Source organism: Leptosomus discolor, chromosome 1 (assembly GCF_034619465.1).
Source record: "Leptosomus discolor isolate bLepDis1 chromosome 1, bLepDis1.hap2, whole genome shotgun sequence".
In the NCBI taxonomy this organism is placed as follows: domain Eukaryota; kingdom Metazoa; phylum Chordata; class Aves; order Leptosomiformes; family Leptosomidae; genus Leptosomus; species Leptosomus discolor.
The window spans coordinates 23,134,904-23,152,175 of NC_141391.1; the positions used below are offsets into that span (position 1 = coordinate 23,134,904).

At 37.0% G+C, this 17,272-nt stretch overlaps 1 protein-coding gene across 3 annotated transcripts in view; it reads left to right on the top strand.

Annotated features, from left to right (window-relative positions):
- The window catches only part of PAN3 (poly(A) specific ribonuclease subunit PAN3), an 83,748-nt gene that overhangs the window by 17,915 nt on the left and 48,561 nt on the right, over window positions 1-17,272 (top strand). For all 3 annotated transcript variants that reach the window (XM_086476265.1, XM_086476273.1, XM_086476279.1), the window contains 3 exons: window positions 5,775-5,841; window positions 7,579-7,649; window positions 9,855-9,917. In XM_086476265.1, coding sequence (XP_086332391.1) covers window positions 5,775-5,841; window positions 7,579-7,649; window positions 9,855-9,917 — 201 coding nt within the window. The remainder of the gene's footprint in view (window positions 1-5,774; window positions 5,842-7,578; window positions 7,650-9,854; window positions 9,918-17,272) is intronic.

A 17,272-nucleotide genomic window follows, 5' to 3' on the forward strand; every position in this document is an offset into this window, starting at 1 on the left:
TTATAACTACATGGCTTCCATTGGACTGCAGGTAAGAGTCACAAGTTTTCAATTAATCACCTTAATCAAAATAAAAAGGGGGTAACAGTCTTCAGTGTTAAAGTTGGCAAGGCCAAGCAATGGAGAGGAATTGGTCTTGCTTTTGCAGTGCTAATGTTGGTATACTAAACATTCTTGAAAAGCCTGAGAAGTAGAGACCATGCTCACTTCAAAGCCTTGCAGCTGAATAAACACAAAGACCTTTGTTCCCGTTGCTGCATCTGCCAAGAGTCGAGTAATAAAACTCCCCTTACAGCACAGAAGCTTGTAAATGTCTTCAATTTTTAACTGTTGAGAACTGAGTGGAACTACAGACGTGCTATTTTAAATATAAAATTATTCAGTTGTTTACATAATGCTTTCTAAAGAAATCCAGTTGCTTTAGTTCAAGCAGTTGAGTGGGACATGCTGTAGATGGTGCCAAATATGCTAACTGCCAAAGATAAGTATGGGATTATTTAGAAAGGAAAGCAAAAGATATCACCCTTTGTTGGTCACAGAATCTGACAACTAAACAATGATTTATTTGGTTGTGACAATCTCATTCTTTTGCAGGTTGACTTCTTTTATAGTCCAATTAGCATTATTCTAAAAATTAGAAATAAATATTCTGAAATACAGTTTCGATAGAACAGTATTAAGATGAAGAGAATAGCTTGTGACATGCTACAAAAAAATTTGAGATAACACACTTAGCACAGGAATGACCCTGAGGAATGCTTATTTTCTCAGGGTTAAGGTGGGGAATATGGAGACAGGGAACAAATACCATCTTTTACGTATTGTGGGGAAAAGAAATGGTGGAGAAGAATGCAAAAACCCTCACTTAAGTCTTACAAGCTATATAAAATTAGATCTAATGGTGTGCAGCAAAGCTTTATTCATCCTCTATCTTGATGAGAATTTTGTAACTATACTTTAGTGGAGGGAGATGAAAACAGAGCAAACTTATCTTAAGTGCAGCTATAATTTTGGGTTTCGCTACTGAACATTGAAGGGTGGAGGCTATGTGGTATATACTTGTAGAAGGTGGGAATATTTCTGGTAACACTTCTCTTCCTAGCATACTGCACCAAGGAAGTATTAAAAAGGTGAATGGTGTCCTGGGCTGCATTAGGTAAAGCACTGCTAACAGGTCAAGGGAGATGATCCTTCACCTCTGCACAGCACTGGTGAAGTCACACCTGGAATGTTGGGCTTCTCCGTACATGAGAAACATGAACATACTGGAGAGAGTCCAGCAAAGGGCCACAAAGATGGTGAGGGGACTGGAGCATCTCTCCTATGAGGAAAGGCTGAGAAAGCTGGGACTGTTCAGCCTGGAGAAGAGAAAGCTCGGGGGATCTCATCCATGTACATAAATACCTGGAGGGTGAGTGCAAAGTGGGTGGAGTCAGGCTCTCTTCATTGGTGCCCAGTGACAGGACCAGCGGCAGTGGGCACAAACTGAAACACAGGAGGCTCTGCTGAACATCAGGAAACACTTTTTTTACTGTGGGAGTGACCGAGCACGTAACAGGTTGCTGAGGGAGGTGGTGGGGACTCCGTCCTTAGACATACTCAAAAGCTGCCTGGGTGTGGTCTGAGCAACCGGGTGGCACTGCTTAAGGAGGAGGGGGTTGGACTAGATACCTCCAGAGATTCCTTCCCACCTGTCTGGTGGGAAGTCTGTGAAAAGTACCTAATCCTCAAAACTATTATTAAAATAATAAACTCTATAAATAATAAACCCCCCCTATTATTACCATGGCAACCTAATATGGAAATTATTTTTACAGTGATGCTGTTGATCTGCTGTCAGTTTTGTCTTAAAGTCCGTGTGAAAACAATACTTTTTTAAAAAGACCTTAACTTGCAGTGTTTCTGAATAGGAGATGTTAGTATGCAATAGGATATTTTATGTCTGGGTAAGGTAATGATTCACTTCGACAAGTTTCATTTTCGACACAATACCTTTTCACGTAGTCTTTTCCTAAGAGGAGATGAGTTACTTTGATTAATCTTTGAAGAAAGAGTAAAAACTTCTGAAGCATATTCCTGTCCTGTAACTTAATTGCTTGAATATTCAGGAAATAACACAGTATTCTGAAAAACTTTATTTCTAAATTTTATTGCAAAATTAAAAAGCCTGTGTTTTGTTACTGGTGGGAGGTTCAACAGTGGCAGAACTTTAAGCTGAAGCCTCAGGTTAAATCCTTGGACGGACATGAGTATGTGGCCGTTTTGTTCTGCAGTAGCCTGCTTTTGAGATGTGAACAGAAACAACTTTTTAATTCCTTTGAAGGCAGAGGGGCAGGATGTATGCCAGTCAGCCTAGTTGAATTTTAACTAGTGCTTGAAGAATCTCAATAAATCATAGCAATAGGCAGGCAAAGAAAAGGATTTTATATGGAACTGAGTGACATTGGTGTGGCGCTTGGTTATGACAAAGTTGTCTTTCTATATTAACTTCCGTGTGGTGAAAGTCACGATGTACTGAAGTCTGAAGCTCTCATATGTGTGTTCTTGCCTTGCCTGGCAGGCTTAATAGGAATGAATAGTTCATTTTCTTCTCCTGTTAATGGTTGCACTTACCTTTCTGGAGCTTTCACCCTTTGGGCTTGAGGTTCTTGTGATTGCATTCTTCTTGAAATTGAATTTGTATGAAAAATAGTTCAACGCCATTAGACATTGAGAAGTGTTATTTAAAATCAAAACTGCCTTCCAGAAAACACAAATAACAGATAGTACCTGGGTTTTCTTTTCTTTTTTTCCTTCAAGACATTTTCAGCCTGACTTGGTAAAAATCAGATACAGGAATAACCTTCATTAAGACTAAATGCTTTTGGTGTGGTAAATTTTTAATATTAAACCAGTTTAAAAATCCTTTGCTGATTACATGCAGGTCTTCTACAAATAACGTTAAGGTAAGAAGCTTGTGCATGTCTAATAAAAGTGAACAAAATGAAAAATTCATGAGAGTGAGTGGTGAAGTGGAGATTTTTGACCTCATTCAAGGTACAGCTTACAGGCAGTTGTTAAAGCAAGAGCTGCCCGAGATCAGTGAGAGAAGCTTTGGTTTTTCAGGGTCCTGGTTCATGTAAAATATGTTTGCACCTTGATCAAGACTTGATTTTGTAAAAGCACAGTTGATGTTCATGGGCTTTGTTTGCACTGTGCTTTCAGAGTCCTGAACAATGTGTTCTGTTGCAATCTGTCTTGTGCGCACTGTATGTTTTTAGTGATCATATCAGCACCGATTTTCATCATTACAGTCACCTATTTACATTGCAAGTCTGTTGATTGAATGCTTAACTCCCGTATTGAAGAGCTAGAATATTGATGGCATAAAGGTGCTTGGGTCCAGGTTTAAGCCATATGCTTAACTGTGTTTGATACTAACCCAGATCTCAGTATCATATTTGTCCCTGTTCTGACAGACCATTACCTTTTTCATTAAAATTATTATGAAAATGAGTGTTATAAATAGGCATTAACACTATTTTTATCTGCATCTGAACAAATTGTGTGCAAATCTGAATGGTTACTTGGAGGAAATTTCTTCCTAAACCACATTCTCTTGTAAGGATCGGTATGGATGTATCAAATGCCAAGAAAAGACACGTTAATAGGGCTGCTTTTCAAATATTTGTGAAAAACTGTTTAACTTCTTTCCATTGCCTAGTCAGGAAGGGAATGTCATGTTTGAATAGTTGAGCTACTGTAATCCAGAAATTATTTATTTTGATGTATTCTTATTCTTATTTTGATGACAGCGGACAGTAGGATGAGCATCGCTCAACTTGGGCAAGATTGTTAACTTAGTGTGGATCTCCCCAAGTGTTACCTTGTTTTGTAGAAATAAGTAAACTTTGTTTCACTAGAGGCATCCCCTTTGTATAAAGAATTAATTGTTGATCACTAACCTTTTAGTGAGAGTTATATTGTGTCAGTTCCATATAGTTAGGAACATGAGACACCTGGGATCAACTTAAGGAGAGAGCATATAGCAGCTTTCTTCGTTTAGGGCTTGAAAAAGCTGAAGGTTTACGTAGCATTTACATGTGTACATATATTACACATATTTCCTAGGACATCTGCATGTGCTATAGTTCTGCTTCATGTAGTACTACGTACTTGTACTGATGAAGAGTTGTTTCAGAGAAGCCTGAGTGATTGTAGAAAGCTTGCTTGTAGCAAACGACTACGGATAGTGGAAATAATGCATGGAGGAATAAAGCATTGAGGGATTGAGGATGTTGTTGAGAGAGTAATGTTTGAAGATACTTTCTGAAGTATCTAAATTTTACCAAAACTTTCTTCAAGTTATGTTTCTAATTAGTGCTGGATATTTTTTTTTTTACAACTTGCTTTCCACATAAAAAATACTTTACACAGTCTATTTGTTCTTTTAGATACAAGTATTAAAAGCTGCATCTGCTGGTGAAGTCAGTGGTAGTATGAAAACTGCAAATGTTGAGAAACTTGAATTGCAGTAGGTTTACAGTTTACCATATTGGATAACGCTCCAGTTTCTGTTGATTCTCTTATGTTCTTACCAAGCTTACTCTGGAATATTGATCTTTCTGGTCAAGAATTAGATGAAATGGCATTGAAGTATAGTGTTGTAAACTTCTTGCCCTCTGCCACCAACGTTGAGGTTGGCCCTAGAAAAATGCAAGCATAAAGAGCAACTCCAGTGACCAGTTGTGAGTCTTAGTCTGTGTCTAGACTACTAAATGAAACATGCCTGGAAACTTTCCTTGATGCTTAGGGCCAGCTGGCACAAAATGGCCTGTTTGTGCTGGTGTACACTCACCCGGTAAAGCAGAGGCTGCATGCAAACTGTCTATTTGAAGTGATCTCAAACCTTTTCACTGCTGAATAGTGCCTGGAAATTGGCTGGGAGAATCCCGGTTGATGTGGGCCAAAAGCATGCCAGGGAATATTTTAACAAATTACTGGTAGTCTCAGTGATGGAGAACGCTTCCTGACCTTGCCTTGCTTTTCTTCTCCCATACTTTCTTCCTGTTGGGAGACTGGTCAAAGAAAATAATAAGCAGGAGTAAGAAGAGACACTTCTAAACTTCTCTGTCAAAGCATTGGTAGCTCTTAGAGCAGCACTGCCTCGCTTAGTCCAGTTTATTGCTAGCCCGTATTTCTAGAGAAATGTAGGAGAAGCAGGTGGAGCCTAGGAGGAATGTTGAGAGGGTTTCAGATGTCTTGCTGGCTTAGAAGAATCACATGATTTTGCTGAAAGGTCTCAAAAGGTTCTTTTGTTTTTTAGAAAGAATCTATCAAATGCTGTACTACTCTGAGTATTTTTTGTTGGAAAAGTTTCACGTTGTGATGATAGTGTATAATAAAGGGAGGAGTTGTTTCAGGAATACAGTGTGAAAGAATGTTTAAAGCTGATAAGTAATTGGCTTATCTAACATTTTGACAACGTACAGGAAGAGAACCATAGGTTTGATAGACCCTCCCAAGTTAGAAGAAATTCATGAAGATAGTGTTTTTTTTTTTTTTTTAAATGTACAGTCATTTTTGGTTTGCATTGCTCTCGTGCAAAATGCTTTATTTTACTAAAAGTTTTTGTCAGGCACAAACTACTGTCTGCTCAGGGTATTTACTAAATGGGGAATGAGCACAGGTATCATAGTCTGTTCTTAAAACTTTCTAAATGTCATTCCCAATGGCCTCACTTAGTCCTTTTTGGCTTTATTTTACATGTACACTTTTGTCTTTTATTTTTGCAGAGGATGACAAATAGCAGCAGCTCCCCTAGCCTTCTCAATGACAGTGCCAAGCAGTACGCAGGCCATGGTAAGTACTTCTAAAGTAATACATATAAAAGTATGTTTGGGAATTTAAGAGATTTGCTTTCACAAAACTGAGATTTAAGGGAGGGTTTTTTTCTCCTCTGATTTGATTTGAGATGCGGTAGAACTTTATTTTTTAACAGTAGTGTATTGCGTGATTACTTTTAATACAAAGCTGAAGTTCTACTGAACTCGTACATTTTCAGCCTTCTCTTTGATGCAGTGGGGAAAAACTAAAAAAAGTCACTATCAGTCTTGTCACTTCAAGTGAAATGCTAGTTTGGCTATCCACTGTAAAGCACTGATAGCTTAAGCATTTATGTTGCTCTGCAATAGTGTCCGTTTTTATTGCGCTTTTCAAGTAAGTTGTTGTGTGGAATGAATGTACAGGGGTTTATTCTTAAATTTTGGGCATATGGGTTTTGTGAAATGTATCTTATAACTGATGATTTTTAACAGCTATTCAGTTTTGCCCTGTAAGCAGTACCTTAACTCTTAGAAATTTTTCCCTGCTATAGGGAACGTGGTTTTCAACTGAACAAAATGTTTCTGTAGCACAGGCCTACATACTCACTACATTCTCACTACATTATTGTGGAGTGTATATTGAACTTGTGTGTAATATGCTTTGCAGACTCACTGCAGATTATTTCAGCTGTAGCTGTCAAACTGAGCTCTTTAAAGAGGAGGGTGCTACTCCCTTATGGCAAGGTCATACATTTAAAATATGTATCTCCTCTGAAAATCGCTGTGTAAATGATGTTCTAGAACTCTTATTTGCATATCTGACCCTGCAGCCTGTCTACTTACTAGGGCTATAATTTTTTAAGCATGATAGTAACTACTATAAAATTAACTTGCTAGAAAGTTGAAATTTGTAGGTTTTTTATTTTTTCTTCCTTCTGGTTAATTTCCACTAGGTTTTGTGATTAATTCTGCTTCTTTTGTTCTATGGAACAATTAGCTATTCAAGGCAGTAGAGGTCTCCAGTTTTAAATGCAGTCAGAGTTTGACTGTGACAGGCCAAATAGTGATGGTGATGCATGCGAAGGAGAGAAACCAGACTGACTTTTGGAAACCAGTTTAAATTCTGTTGTTTCTCAGGTCCTTTTCCTCCCCCACCTCCTGCCCCACCAAGTTGTGCTTCAGTTGTAGAATTACCCATTTAAGGAGTATTGATTAATGTTAAAGTGTCTCATCAAAACACCGATGTGTGCGGCTGACAGTCATCTGCTAATTTGACAGCTCTACCCATGCAGTTTGGAGTTTTAAGTTGCATCTGTGACTGTTACTCAGGTTTTGGTATTTCAACTCCGGGAGGGATGCATGGGGACAAAGAAAAAGCAATATAAAGCTACTAGCCGAATGTAGACTTTTGCTACCCTTAGTTCTGATTTAAATCTGTGCAGAACAGTGACAGGACAGGTGTGTGATCTACATCATTATTTGTAAGACTATGTTATACAGAAGATTACTAATTTCAGGTAACTGGAGATGCTTTGAAATGTTAGATCGATGTTAAATAGTGTCAACTGCAGTTAAACTTACTGAATTCTGCTAATGAGCACCATTTCAGTTGGGCAGTTGCACAGAATCCAATAAATGCTGCATTTTTTTAGCAGTGTGGTTATTAAACTTAGCTTTGTCAAAAGAATTTTTTCCATACAGAAATAAGTTAAAAATACAAAATTTCTTCTTAAATTAGAGATATATAACATGTTGGTTTACATTCTTTTTACAGATCCACTAACTTCACCAAATTCATCGTTGTTTAATGACTTTGCTGCCCTCAGCGTGTCTCAAAGGAGGAAGGTAGGCAACAACTAAATCTTAAGTAGCGTATTTGTATATGAGTTGACAGGGAAGAAGATCTGGAATAACTTGAAATGCTAGATGAAATAAGAATGATTCTTCTAATGTTACTAGATTTATTTTAATATGTCACTGCTGATTATAAATGAGATCTTACCATTTCATTTTTGCTACACCAGATCATACTGCTGCTGCTATTAAGAAATATTCCAAGCACTTGTAAACTGAAGTTTATACGAATGCTTTGGATATGAAAATTAGGACATAGCTCGTTGAATTTGAAAACAAATTATTTTTATTGTGCTGAGACACAAGCCACCTGCAGGCCTTCATGGCAACAAGTTCTGAATATGTTAAGAATCATTCCCCCATTTATTTGTCCATGATGTGAAAGTAATTCTTACAGTTTGAAATGCATTTAGTTTGAAAGACACTCTATGATGTTATTGGCAAGCTAGGGTTTGGGATTTTATTTCCCTCTAATCTGTATTGAGAAATCTTTTGCTAAGGGCTAGGCAGCATTTTCAAACCCCTTGACCTGTGCCAGTACAGGTTGTGGTGTTTTCTGATTATACACTTACAAAATGCCGTGGCTGGAATAAGAGACAAAAGTTTGGTTACACCAGAGTTCCTTCTCATTTTTGTCAACTGTGGCTTATCAAAAAAGACATTATCTTGTCCTATCAGTTATCAAATTTTACTTTCACTGTTGACTTTAATGTTTTACTACTTTTCTTATTAGCCATGTGATCCTGAACTTTCCTGTAGTTGATAATGCATTGACTTGAAAGCAAGCTACATCAGCATGCTTGTGACTTTTCATAGAGCTTCATTTGTGTGTGGGCAATTGGGAGCTCTGTACCATTCCTGCAGGTGACGATTGAGCTTAAAGATAATAAGTATAGTTGGCCCATCAGACTAATGTTGCTTGAAATGAAATGCTGTTGTAGAATGTTAATTTCCTAATATTACGATGTATTGAAACTATGGGGAGTCTCTGAATTGCCCTTTTCTTTAATGCCAGTGTAGCGCACTGGAAGTTTGATGTAAACAACTAGAGAGGTGTTGTTTGTCAGCTTACTGAGGATAGTAAGAATTGAAATAAGTGTACATTCCTTTTTAACACAGACTGCAAGAACTATATATATATATACACACGCCCCGATGTACGTGTGTGTGTGCTTAAATATATAAACCACATGCACCAAAGAAAATGAACTATCATACAGAAGAATTGCCAGTGATGACAATCGCTAAAAATTACTTCAAAGTTAATTAAACAGTACAAAATGAAAACAAAACTGTTAATGTTTGAGTGTAAAGCTTGAAAAACTTGAAGCTCAAAGGTAGGGTCTTTTCTGACTTGGTCGCCCCCCAATCAGCAAATTAAGCTACTTGCTGCTAAAATAGTGTCAAGAGAAAGATTATCTGTGAAACTGATTGACTTGGCTTTTTTTCCAGTTAATACTTCAGACAACTGGCATTAATGGAAAGAGATTTGTGTTTTGCTTTGCATATTAATAATTTATTGTTTATTATAACTGCTGTTTTATAATGTATGTTTATATAAAAAGTTGTTAAATAATACTAGTAGTGGGGATGTTTTCAGCTAATATTACTTGAGCTGTCTAAAATCTAGGCATCCAGGCTCCCTCTATAGTCAGTAGAGAGAGATGAGCGGCTTAAAGGAACATTCAGCTCACATTGAGAAAAGTATTTTGGAAAAGACTAGATGTCGATGATTGATTGTTTTAAGTGGATAAAAATTAATGGCTAAAGTTACGAGAAATTAATCACACTTTTGTGAGTGTCTAACTTTTACTACCAGATAATAGATTGCAAATAGTCGTGGATGTAGCGCCTTAATATTTTTAGTATTTTTTGAGTACAATATTCAAATTGTATCAAGTGATTTCTTCAAAAGCACTAAGTGCTTGAGTGCCAGCTATTTAAACTTCTGTGCTTTCCTCCCAGCCCAGTAACCGGGATTTATTTAGAGCTTGAGCAATGGTTTATCAGGCCTGTGCTTGACATTTGCTGTAACACAAGGTAGCCTTCTAGAAGTGTGTGCTTCTGTTCATTGACTCTAAAGGGAGCCTTAGTGACTAGCTTAAATGTAGGTGTCTGCAACATCTACTATTTGAAAAAAACTTTCCATTTTCTTGCTAAGACCCCAGGGCTAAGGTTTTGTTTGTTCTGAACTAGCTGGCAAAACCAGCGTTTCCTTCGTTTATCACTGACTTGGAGGACAGATACAATACAGTCTTGGTAAGTGAGTAAAGCGCAATCACTTTCCTTTACAAATTAGGATTGTGATATGTTAAATATTTAGAGCTATTAAGTTATTTGCAACCATGTAAAAAAATGCATATTTGTGTTGTGTAAAAACATTAATAGTTTCTGTAAAAGCATGTCATATGTAGTATGTTAAGGAAGGAAGTTAAGTTTGTTAATCTTTTTTGTCTCTGGATATTGCTGATCATATTATCCTGGCAGCCCTTTAACAATGGGCAAGCCATACGGAGGTAAATATTTGATATCAATAAAATATTAAAGATAAGATCTGATGATTTTAATTCTGAATATCCTTGCTTTTCACTAGGCAGCTTTTTTGAAACCAGTTAGTGTGACTGGGCTATTTAAGTTGCTTATGATTACTTTCATGTTTAAGACATTCTGCTTTTTGTTTAAAAAAATAAACATAGTCCTTGAATTTTTATGATCATTGTTGCATTTATTTTATCTCTTTAGAAATTATTAAATTGCATTTCAATTTTAGATTTCAGGAAAGCTAAGATTACTATTTAAAGACATTTTTATAGGATACTTAAAATGAAATCAAAGGAGCTAAGTATTTCTGTAGATGGAGCCTTGGTGGAGGTTCTGTTGACTGTAAAACCTTCTGGATTTACTGTCCGGTTCTTGTAACTCCACATGCAGTAAGACAAGCCACCTTAAAGTGAATTTCCTATAAGAGATTTTCAGGTAAGTATTAATCTACAATTCACAAATAGGATTTGTGAAGCATGGAACAAAAGCTAGAGTTAGCAATAGACTAACCCTCTTTCCTGAGAATTATGATGTCACATTTATTTAGTTTTTTCTTCAAATACATGTTATGCTTGTTAAAAATAGTGTGGCATTCTGAACTTGAACTTCTTGGGTGTTTTTTCCTAAATTTGCTTTAGCTGTTATCTAGGAAAACGCTCCTCTCTAAACCCTGAATGATCTGGCTGGAACACTCCTTTCATTTGCTTTGGTGGTTCTGGTAAACAATTCACAAAAACACATGCAACATAACCGATCAGAGTCGTTTGCCAAGGGAATGACTGCTTAATGCACTAAAAAGAAAATATATGGTGAAACTTCTGTGTAAATTTGTTCTGAGACTGTTGCCACCAATCCAGGCTAAAGGGTTCCCCTATTTGTCACTGGTCAGCCTTACAGGATAGTGAAAATGATTTGTTTTACATTTTACTTGTTTTTTTCATACCTTCAATCCTCATGAAAACTGAACTCTTCTGAAACCTTCCTAACATTGGTTTTATTTCCATTTTACTTTCCTAATTGTTCAGTCACCTAGAGGAGAGCCATTAAGGTGAGAACGACCGTTAGTCCACAGTCTGCAAGGAGTGAACCAACTGCTGTAGTGAATAACTTTCAATACAATTTTAATGCTATTTCATATGTATTTTGAAGAAGTTTTGGTTTAGATGTCCTTCTGTTTGTTTTAGGTGTGTAAAAGCCAGGACCAAAAGACTCTAAACTAGATTAGAATGGAAAGTATAGGAGAGATTATTTGGACTGAAGTTCACCCAGAACAAGGAGCTGCTGTTAGTGCTCTCTGTGGAGATCTACAGCAAGTGAGACTCGACAGCAGACTTCTTTAATTCATGTCCTTTGATCAGCGGTAATAAATGTGCGGAGAAAATGATTTTGAAACAAAAGACTGCTTGTAAGCCTGGTCTGCATAAATGCAAGCTCTTTAATGAGTACAAGGAGAGTTTACCTTCACATGTTAAAAGAAAACAATAAAGCTAACTTTAAGGTCCTGTGGAAACCAAATTCTTAAAACCTAAACTATTGCTAGTTTATTTTTGAGTGTCCTGTCCTCCGTCTAGTTTTGTTACCTGTTGGGAAGCTGTATTTCTCTCCAGCTTCCTGTCTCCAGCTCGTGTCTTGACACCTCTGATACCTGGTCTTTATATAGTTCAGTGGTGTTCATTGAAAAGCCATGTGTACCATGTTTGGTCATATTGTATTTACCTCGAATGAAAATGTGCCGAGACAATTGTTTCGTGTTTCATAGCCTCCTGAATACCATCTCAGAAGCATGAATCGTGTTCTGAGAAGTTGAGAGGTCATTACCAAACACCACGTCATGTCACTGTGTTGTAAACCGCAGAATTAGGGCTGCACAGACTTCATAGTGTACCTGGGCTAAATTTATGTTTTAAACCTGAAATTTTCTTTCTGGGATTGTACACCCCTACTGCAATAATAAAACATTACAGTTTATAAGTGATGCAAAAAAAAAAAAGTTATTGAAGGCATGTAGAAAGACAGACTATGCTTCTAGAGAACACTAACAAATATTTGCTGGTAGTATGATGTTTACCTTGGTCCAAAATGTGTTTTAAAGGTATGATGTCATCTAACCTGGTTTACATTTTTTATTGGAATTGTTCCTTGGTTGTGTGTTCTTGCTGTCTTAGTTACTACGTAGTATGATAGTTCCATTTTTAAGTGTGACCTGAGAGAATGTGTTATTCACATTCATTTTTGTGTATGGGTTAGTGATCATTGTGTTATGTAAGAAATCAAATTATTAAAGCACTTCCTTTTATAAATATGTAACATTTTTAGATTGATGAGTCATTTTTGTTGCCTCATCCTACTATGTATTTGAAGCAAAAGAGCGAAATAAGATGTGTAGCACAGCACTTACCTTAGATTTGTATTAAAAAGACCTTTACTTGTGTTGGTTTTGTATCTAAGGAGGTTAGATATATGTTATGTCTTACTAAAACTTTAAATGCTACCTACCCTCACTCCCCGTTTTTAAAGCATAACTTTTGATTAGCCACCTAGACACTGTCAGGTGCAGCTTACAAGCTTAAGCGGTTAACTACAGATGTAACTTTAATGTGCAAGATGCTTTTGCTTACATTTACAAACCTTAGTTGTTTCTTTCTATGCCAAGATGTATGTAGTCTTTGCAAGTGATATGCAGTAAAATAACTGAAAAATTTTTTTAAACTTGTGCACACATTTGTTGAATACACTATACAAATATTTAAAGCAGCTAGAAAATACACTGTTTTTGAGAATCATATGCTTAATAAAGACAAGAGTAAAAGTTGCATCAGTCTAGTCCTCCTTTAGCTATATTTTTTGTTCTTGACTGTGCATCATTTTTTCACTGTTTCTGTAAGTAAGATTAAAAAATTCTGGCCTGTTAGAAGTGAGACCTTTAAACATTTTAAAACGTGTAGTTTTCCTACCGAGTGCTCCTTTAGCAATGGTTTTTGGAAGCATATCTTGGGGTGCTGGTACTCTGGCAAGTCTTCACTACACAGTTAGAACTATCTGCTCTAATAATGATGGTGGAAAAAGCTTGCTTTTCCACCAGCTTATTTAAATTCAGCAGGTGGTATTAGTTTCTTAGTATAGAACTTTCGTCAGTATGTCTACATTCATGCCGAATTTTAGCTGTTGTGTAATTCATACCTCATCCAACCTATCTAGGCTGCAAAATTGGTGAGAAAAGATTTGGCTTGAATATGTGTCACTTTTCCTCAGCTCCTTCTGAACTCTTCAAGATTTTCATGTCTTCAGCATATACACTCATGAAATACACTTTTTAGTATGTATACCTGAAAAGTTTCCCTTAGGTATGGTTTAAAATGCAGGATGTAATGCCTGAAGTGTTGCAGCTTTCAGTCTAAAATTTGGTTGAATGATTTTTTAGAGTGGCCAAATATGTTGCTCTGCAATAAGACCTATTTTCTTTGTGTAGAAGAATTTTTTTTGTTTGTCTCTGTATGGTACATTTCAACTAGTGAAAGTTTTATCCCCAGCCAAACCCGAGGTTTTGTGAGCAATTTAGAAAAAGGGTTCCGGATGGAAGGGTGACCTGTCTGTAAGTGCATGTAATTTCAATGTATAACATTGTAAACTTCAAAATTATAAACATATATAAATATCAGCATACTCTTCCTTTTTTCATAAAAAAGAAAAAACCCCACCACCCAGCAACAAACACCAACCAATGAACCACACACGTAATTATTTTTAACCTGTTGACCAGGATTCTATTCCATTTTATGTGGATGTCATAGTAAAAATATCGGTTCCAGCCTTCAGGAGTTGAGATACAGAAAACAAGTATCGTCTGCATCTCTACCAGTGAGGGGTTGTAAAGGAAGAGGAGAGAGTATCTTGGTTAGCAACAATCCCAAAACATGTGAAGGGGTTTGTAGCTCTATCGGCCACAAAACTTAAAAAGTAATGGCAAGACAACTTCTCTTTTTTATATTACCAGCTTGCAAATCTGTAAGGGTACTCCTGGCAATACTCCTGGCAACTAAATCTGATGTTCAAGTGTAACAGCTTGTGGAACTTAGTACTAAATCCAGTTACGCAGTTGTATTCACAATTAAGGTGCTTCTTGGCTGATTGGCCTGTATAGGAATTCTGCCCAGACTGTTGTGCTTTTCCTCAAGAACATATTGAAGTTCCTATCTATAGCTGGGTATTTCAAGAGCTGTCTTATTCCAGCTAATCAGTTATGGCTGTTGAGTGAAAATAACAATGATTATACCATGGCTTGTAGTTGGCATTTAGTTTTTAAGACATAATACCAGAAAAGTTGGTTCTTTTTCAGACTAGCACCCAAGCTGAGTGTTTAACCTCTTTTTCTGATGGTCTCTTTGCCATTTACTTCCGTTAAACTGAAGTCTTACAAAACAAGTCAATGTTGAAACTTAAAATTGCATATATTGCTTAATTTTGTTACAAGTAGTACAAGGAAAATATGATATTGTATACCTGATCTTTCCCGTCTGACAATGTAATATTTATTTTTATCTGTTTGTACATGCACATACAGTCAACTCGCTGTACAGCAGATGAGCCCTAGCTAGTGCTACTGTGATGCCTTTTAGCTATGGTAATTTAAGTTGATGCTGCTTAATTTAGCCTGTGATGGGGAAGGCTTAAGATCCGTTCTACTTGCTTCAGTAGTATATGCACATAGACAGCATTACCGTTGCTCAGATTATTCGCAATACTTTAAAACACAATAGCCTGCTCATGTGTGTATATGCCAAACTTAATGCTGCATTTTTTGGTACAGAAAGTGTCTTGTAAATCTGAAATTCAAAGCCCACCAGAGGTAAGTGGATTTTAAAGAACAGAAATGTAATTTGGGACATGAGTGATCCTGAAAAAATCCAATTGCAGATCTTTAGAGGTGGACAACTTTGGAATTGTGTAGTTTGATTTGCCAACTTATCCAGACATGTATTACATGGATGGTATTAGACAGGAGGGGTCTCTACAGTTTGAATCTTTGTAAACCTTTCTTTGTTTAGACTTATTCCTCTAGGATAGCCTTATAACATCTTACAGTAGTGGTATGTCTAACCCTGAATGAGAAAGGGAGTGTGGCGTTGCCCACTGTCCATGAAACAGGAGGAACTAGGGGCAAAGACACTCCTACAGCAAATAGTAGGAAGAAAATAGACTTGCTAAATATGTTCTCAGACTTCTTGTTGAATGAATGAGAAGCAAATAATTAAGCTGACTTGAGGAATATTTTCTAGCATGGGCTAATTAAGCTACTCATCTGTATTAGTGTTCTGACGTGAAGATGCTACTCAGGAAGGATCTTTTTGTTTTTAGAGGTTTTCTTTTGTTAAAGTGTAATGTTTCTCAGACTTTGGGGGTTTATCTTTCCTGATATAACACCTTCCCTCTAATCAGGCAAACCAATAGCTTCCTATCATTAATTGCTGGCAGCAGCTTGGTTCTACAGGGCAAGGGTTATAATTATTAACTGCGGTTGAAAATGCTTGCCCTTCTCACCCTGGGGACCCAAGCTGTTGCTAGCAATTAAAGGTAGTTAGCTGTTCCCTGCTTCATGTAAACATTTGCCACCAGTAATTACTACACCTTTACACCTCTTTGCCCTGGAGGAACTGAACTCTTCCAGTAATGCTTTGTAATAATTTGGTTTTCTTGTGGTTTTATTTTTCCTTCCCTTAGATTTCATTTTGATTATTGTAGTTTAACCTTATTTTTCCATTTAAAAATAATTGTGATGTTTTTGACCTTTCACAACTCATTTGGAACTTGTAACCATATTGGGAGTTGCAACCTATTTTGAGAAATACTTGCTAACGGATTATGAAGTATTTAAAAGCTTTAGCCACCTCCCCCCCCCCTTCCCCCCAAGAAGTTCACTATGTTGAAATATCCCTTCACCTGTATGGCTGAACAGGTTTTTTAACCTTGTAGAAAGACTTTAGGGAAGGTAAATATGCAATTGCTTTTGTAATCATCCAAGAGAAATTGTCCCTATGCCAAGAAGTTGGGTGTGTTTGTCCAGTTTTTTGTGCCTCTGTTTTAGGTAGATATATTAGTTTAGTTGAGAAATGATCAGTGGTTGATGAGTTCTTGCTTGTTTCAAAATGCACTACTCTGTGTAAAGGGCAGGTGTGTAGCAAAGTTGATAGGCTTATTCAAACTGCTCAATCTGTTTAATCTTTCCTTCCTGTTGAATCTCTCCTCTTGGCAGACTCTTCCCTCCCCCCCCACCATGTTTTTTGGTCTCCAATAAACTCAGATTGGATTTCTGAATCAGATGCCGTTTTGCTCATTGTAGAATGAATTAGAAGCAAATAGACTGAAATTTATTTCCAAATGTTGATGTTATATATTACATCTTCTAATGTCTGTCTGAACAATGGAACCCTGGACTAGGAATCACCTGGTGATGTTTTATAGCAGATGATGAAAGAAAATTTTTAATTGTTTCACCCACTTTTTAGGTGTGGGTTTTTTTTTTTTTTTTCATACCAGTAGGCCAAGAACTACTGCTGTATGAACTCACATTGTCTCTATGTGGCTTTATGGCATAAACTTGACCACTGTTTGCCCACCCAGCCCCCCCAGTATGGTCCTTCATAAAGCCTAAAATACAGTTTCATTCTGTTGCCTGGAATCTGAATCCCGTTGTAACCAAAATAGCCTCCCTCCACGTTGGCTCAGTTCCTCTTTTGTTTTGGTTCTCCTTTTCAAAACATTTATAGATCACCTTTTATTATGGAGGACTGAAAGAACCCTTGATGAATAGGAACGTGTTTGGAAACTGGGTTGTAGTCCAGTAGTCTGAGGCAGACTGTGCCCCTGCACTTGGTAGAACATGGAAGGAGATGGGGAAGCTGCCAGGGAAACAGTTACTCTTCATTACATTATTATTTCCAGTAGCCAGGCTAAGGAAAGCACATACTGCATTCAAACCCTGCCCTAAAGTCCAGCGTTTGTATGTCTGGCTGCTCAGACCTTACAGCTTTGTAGTTTATGATATTAGTAACCCTTCTGGATTTCTAAGATGGTAA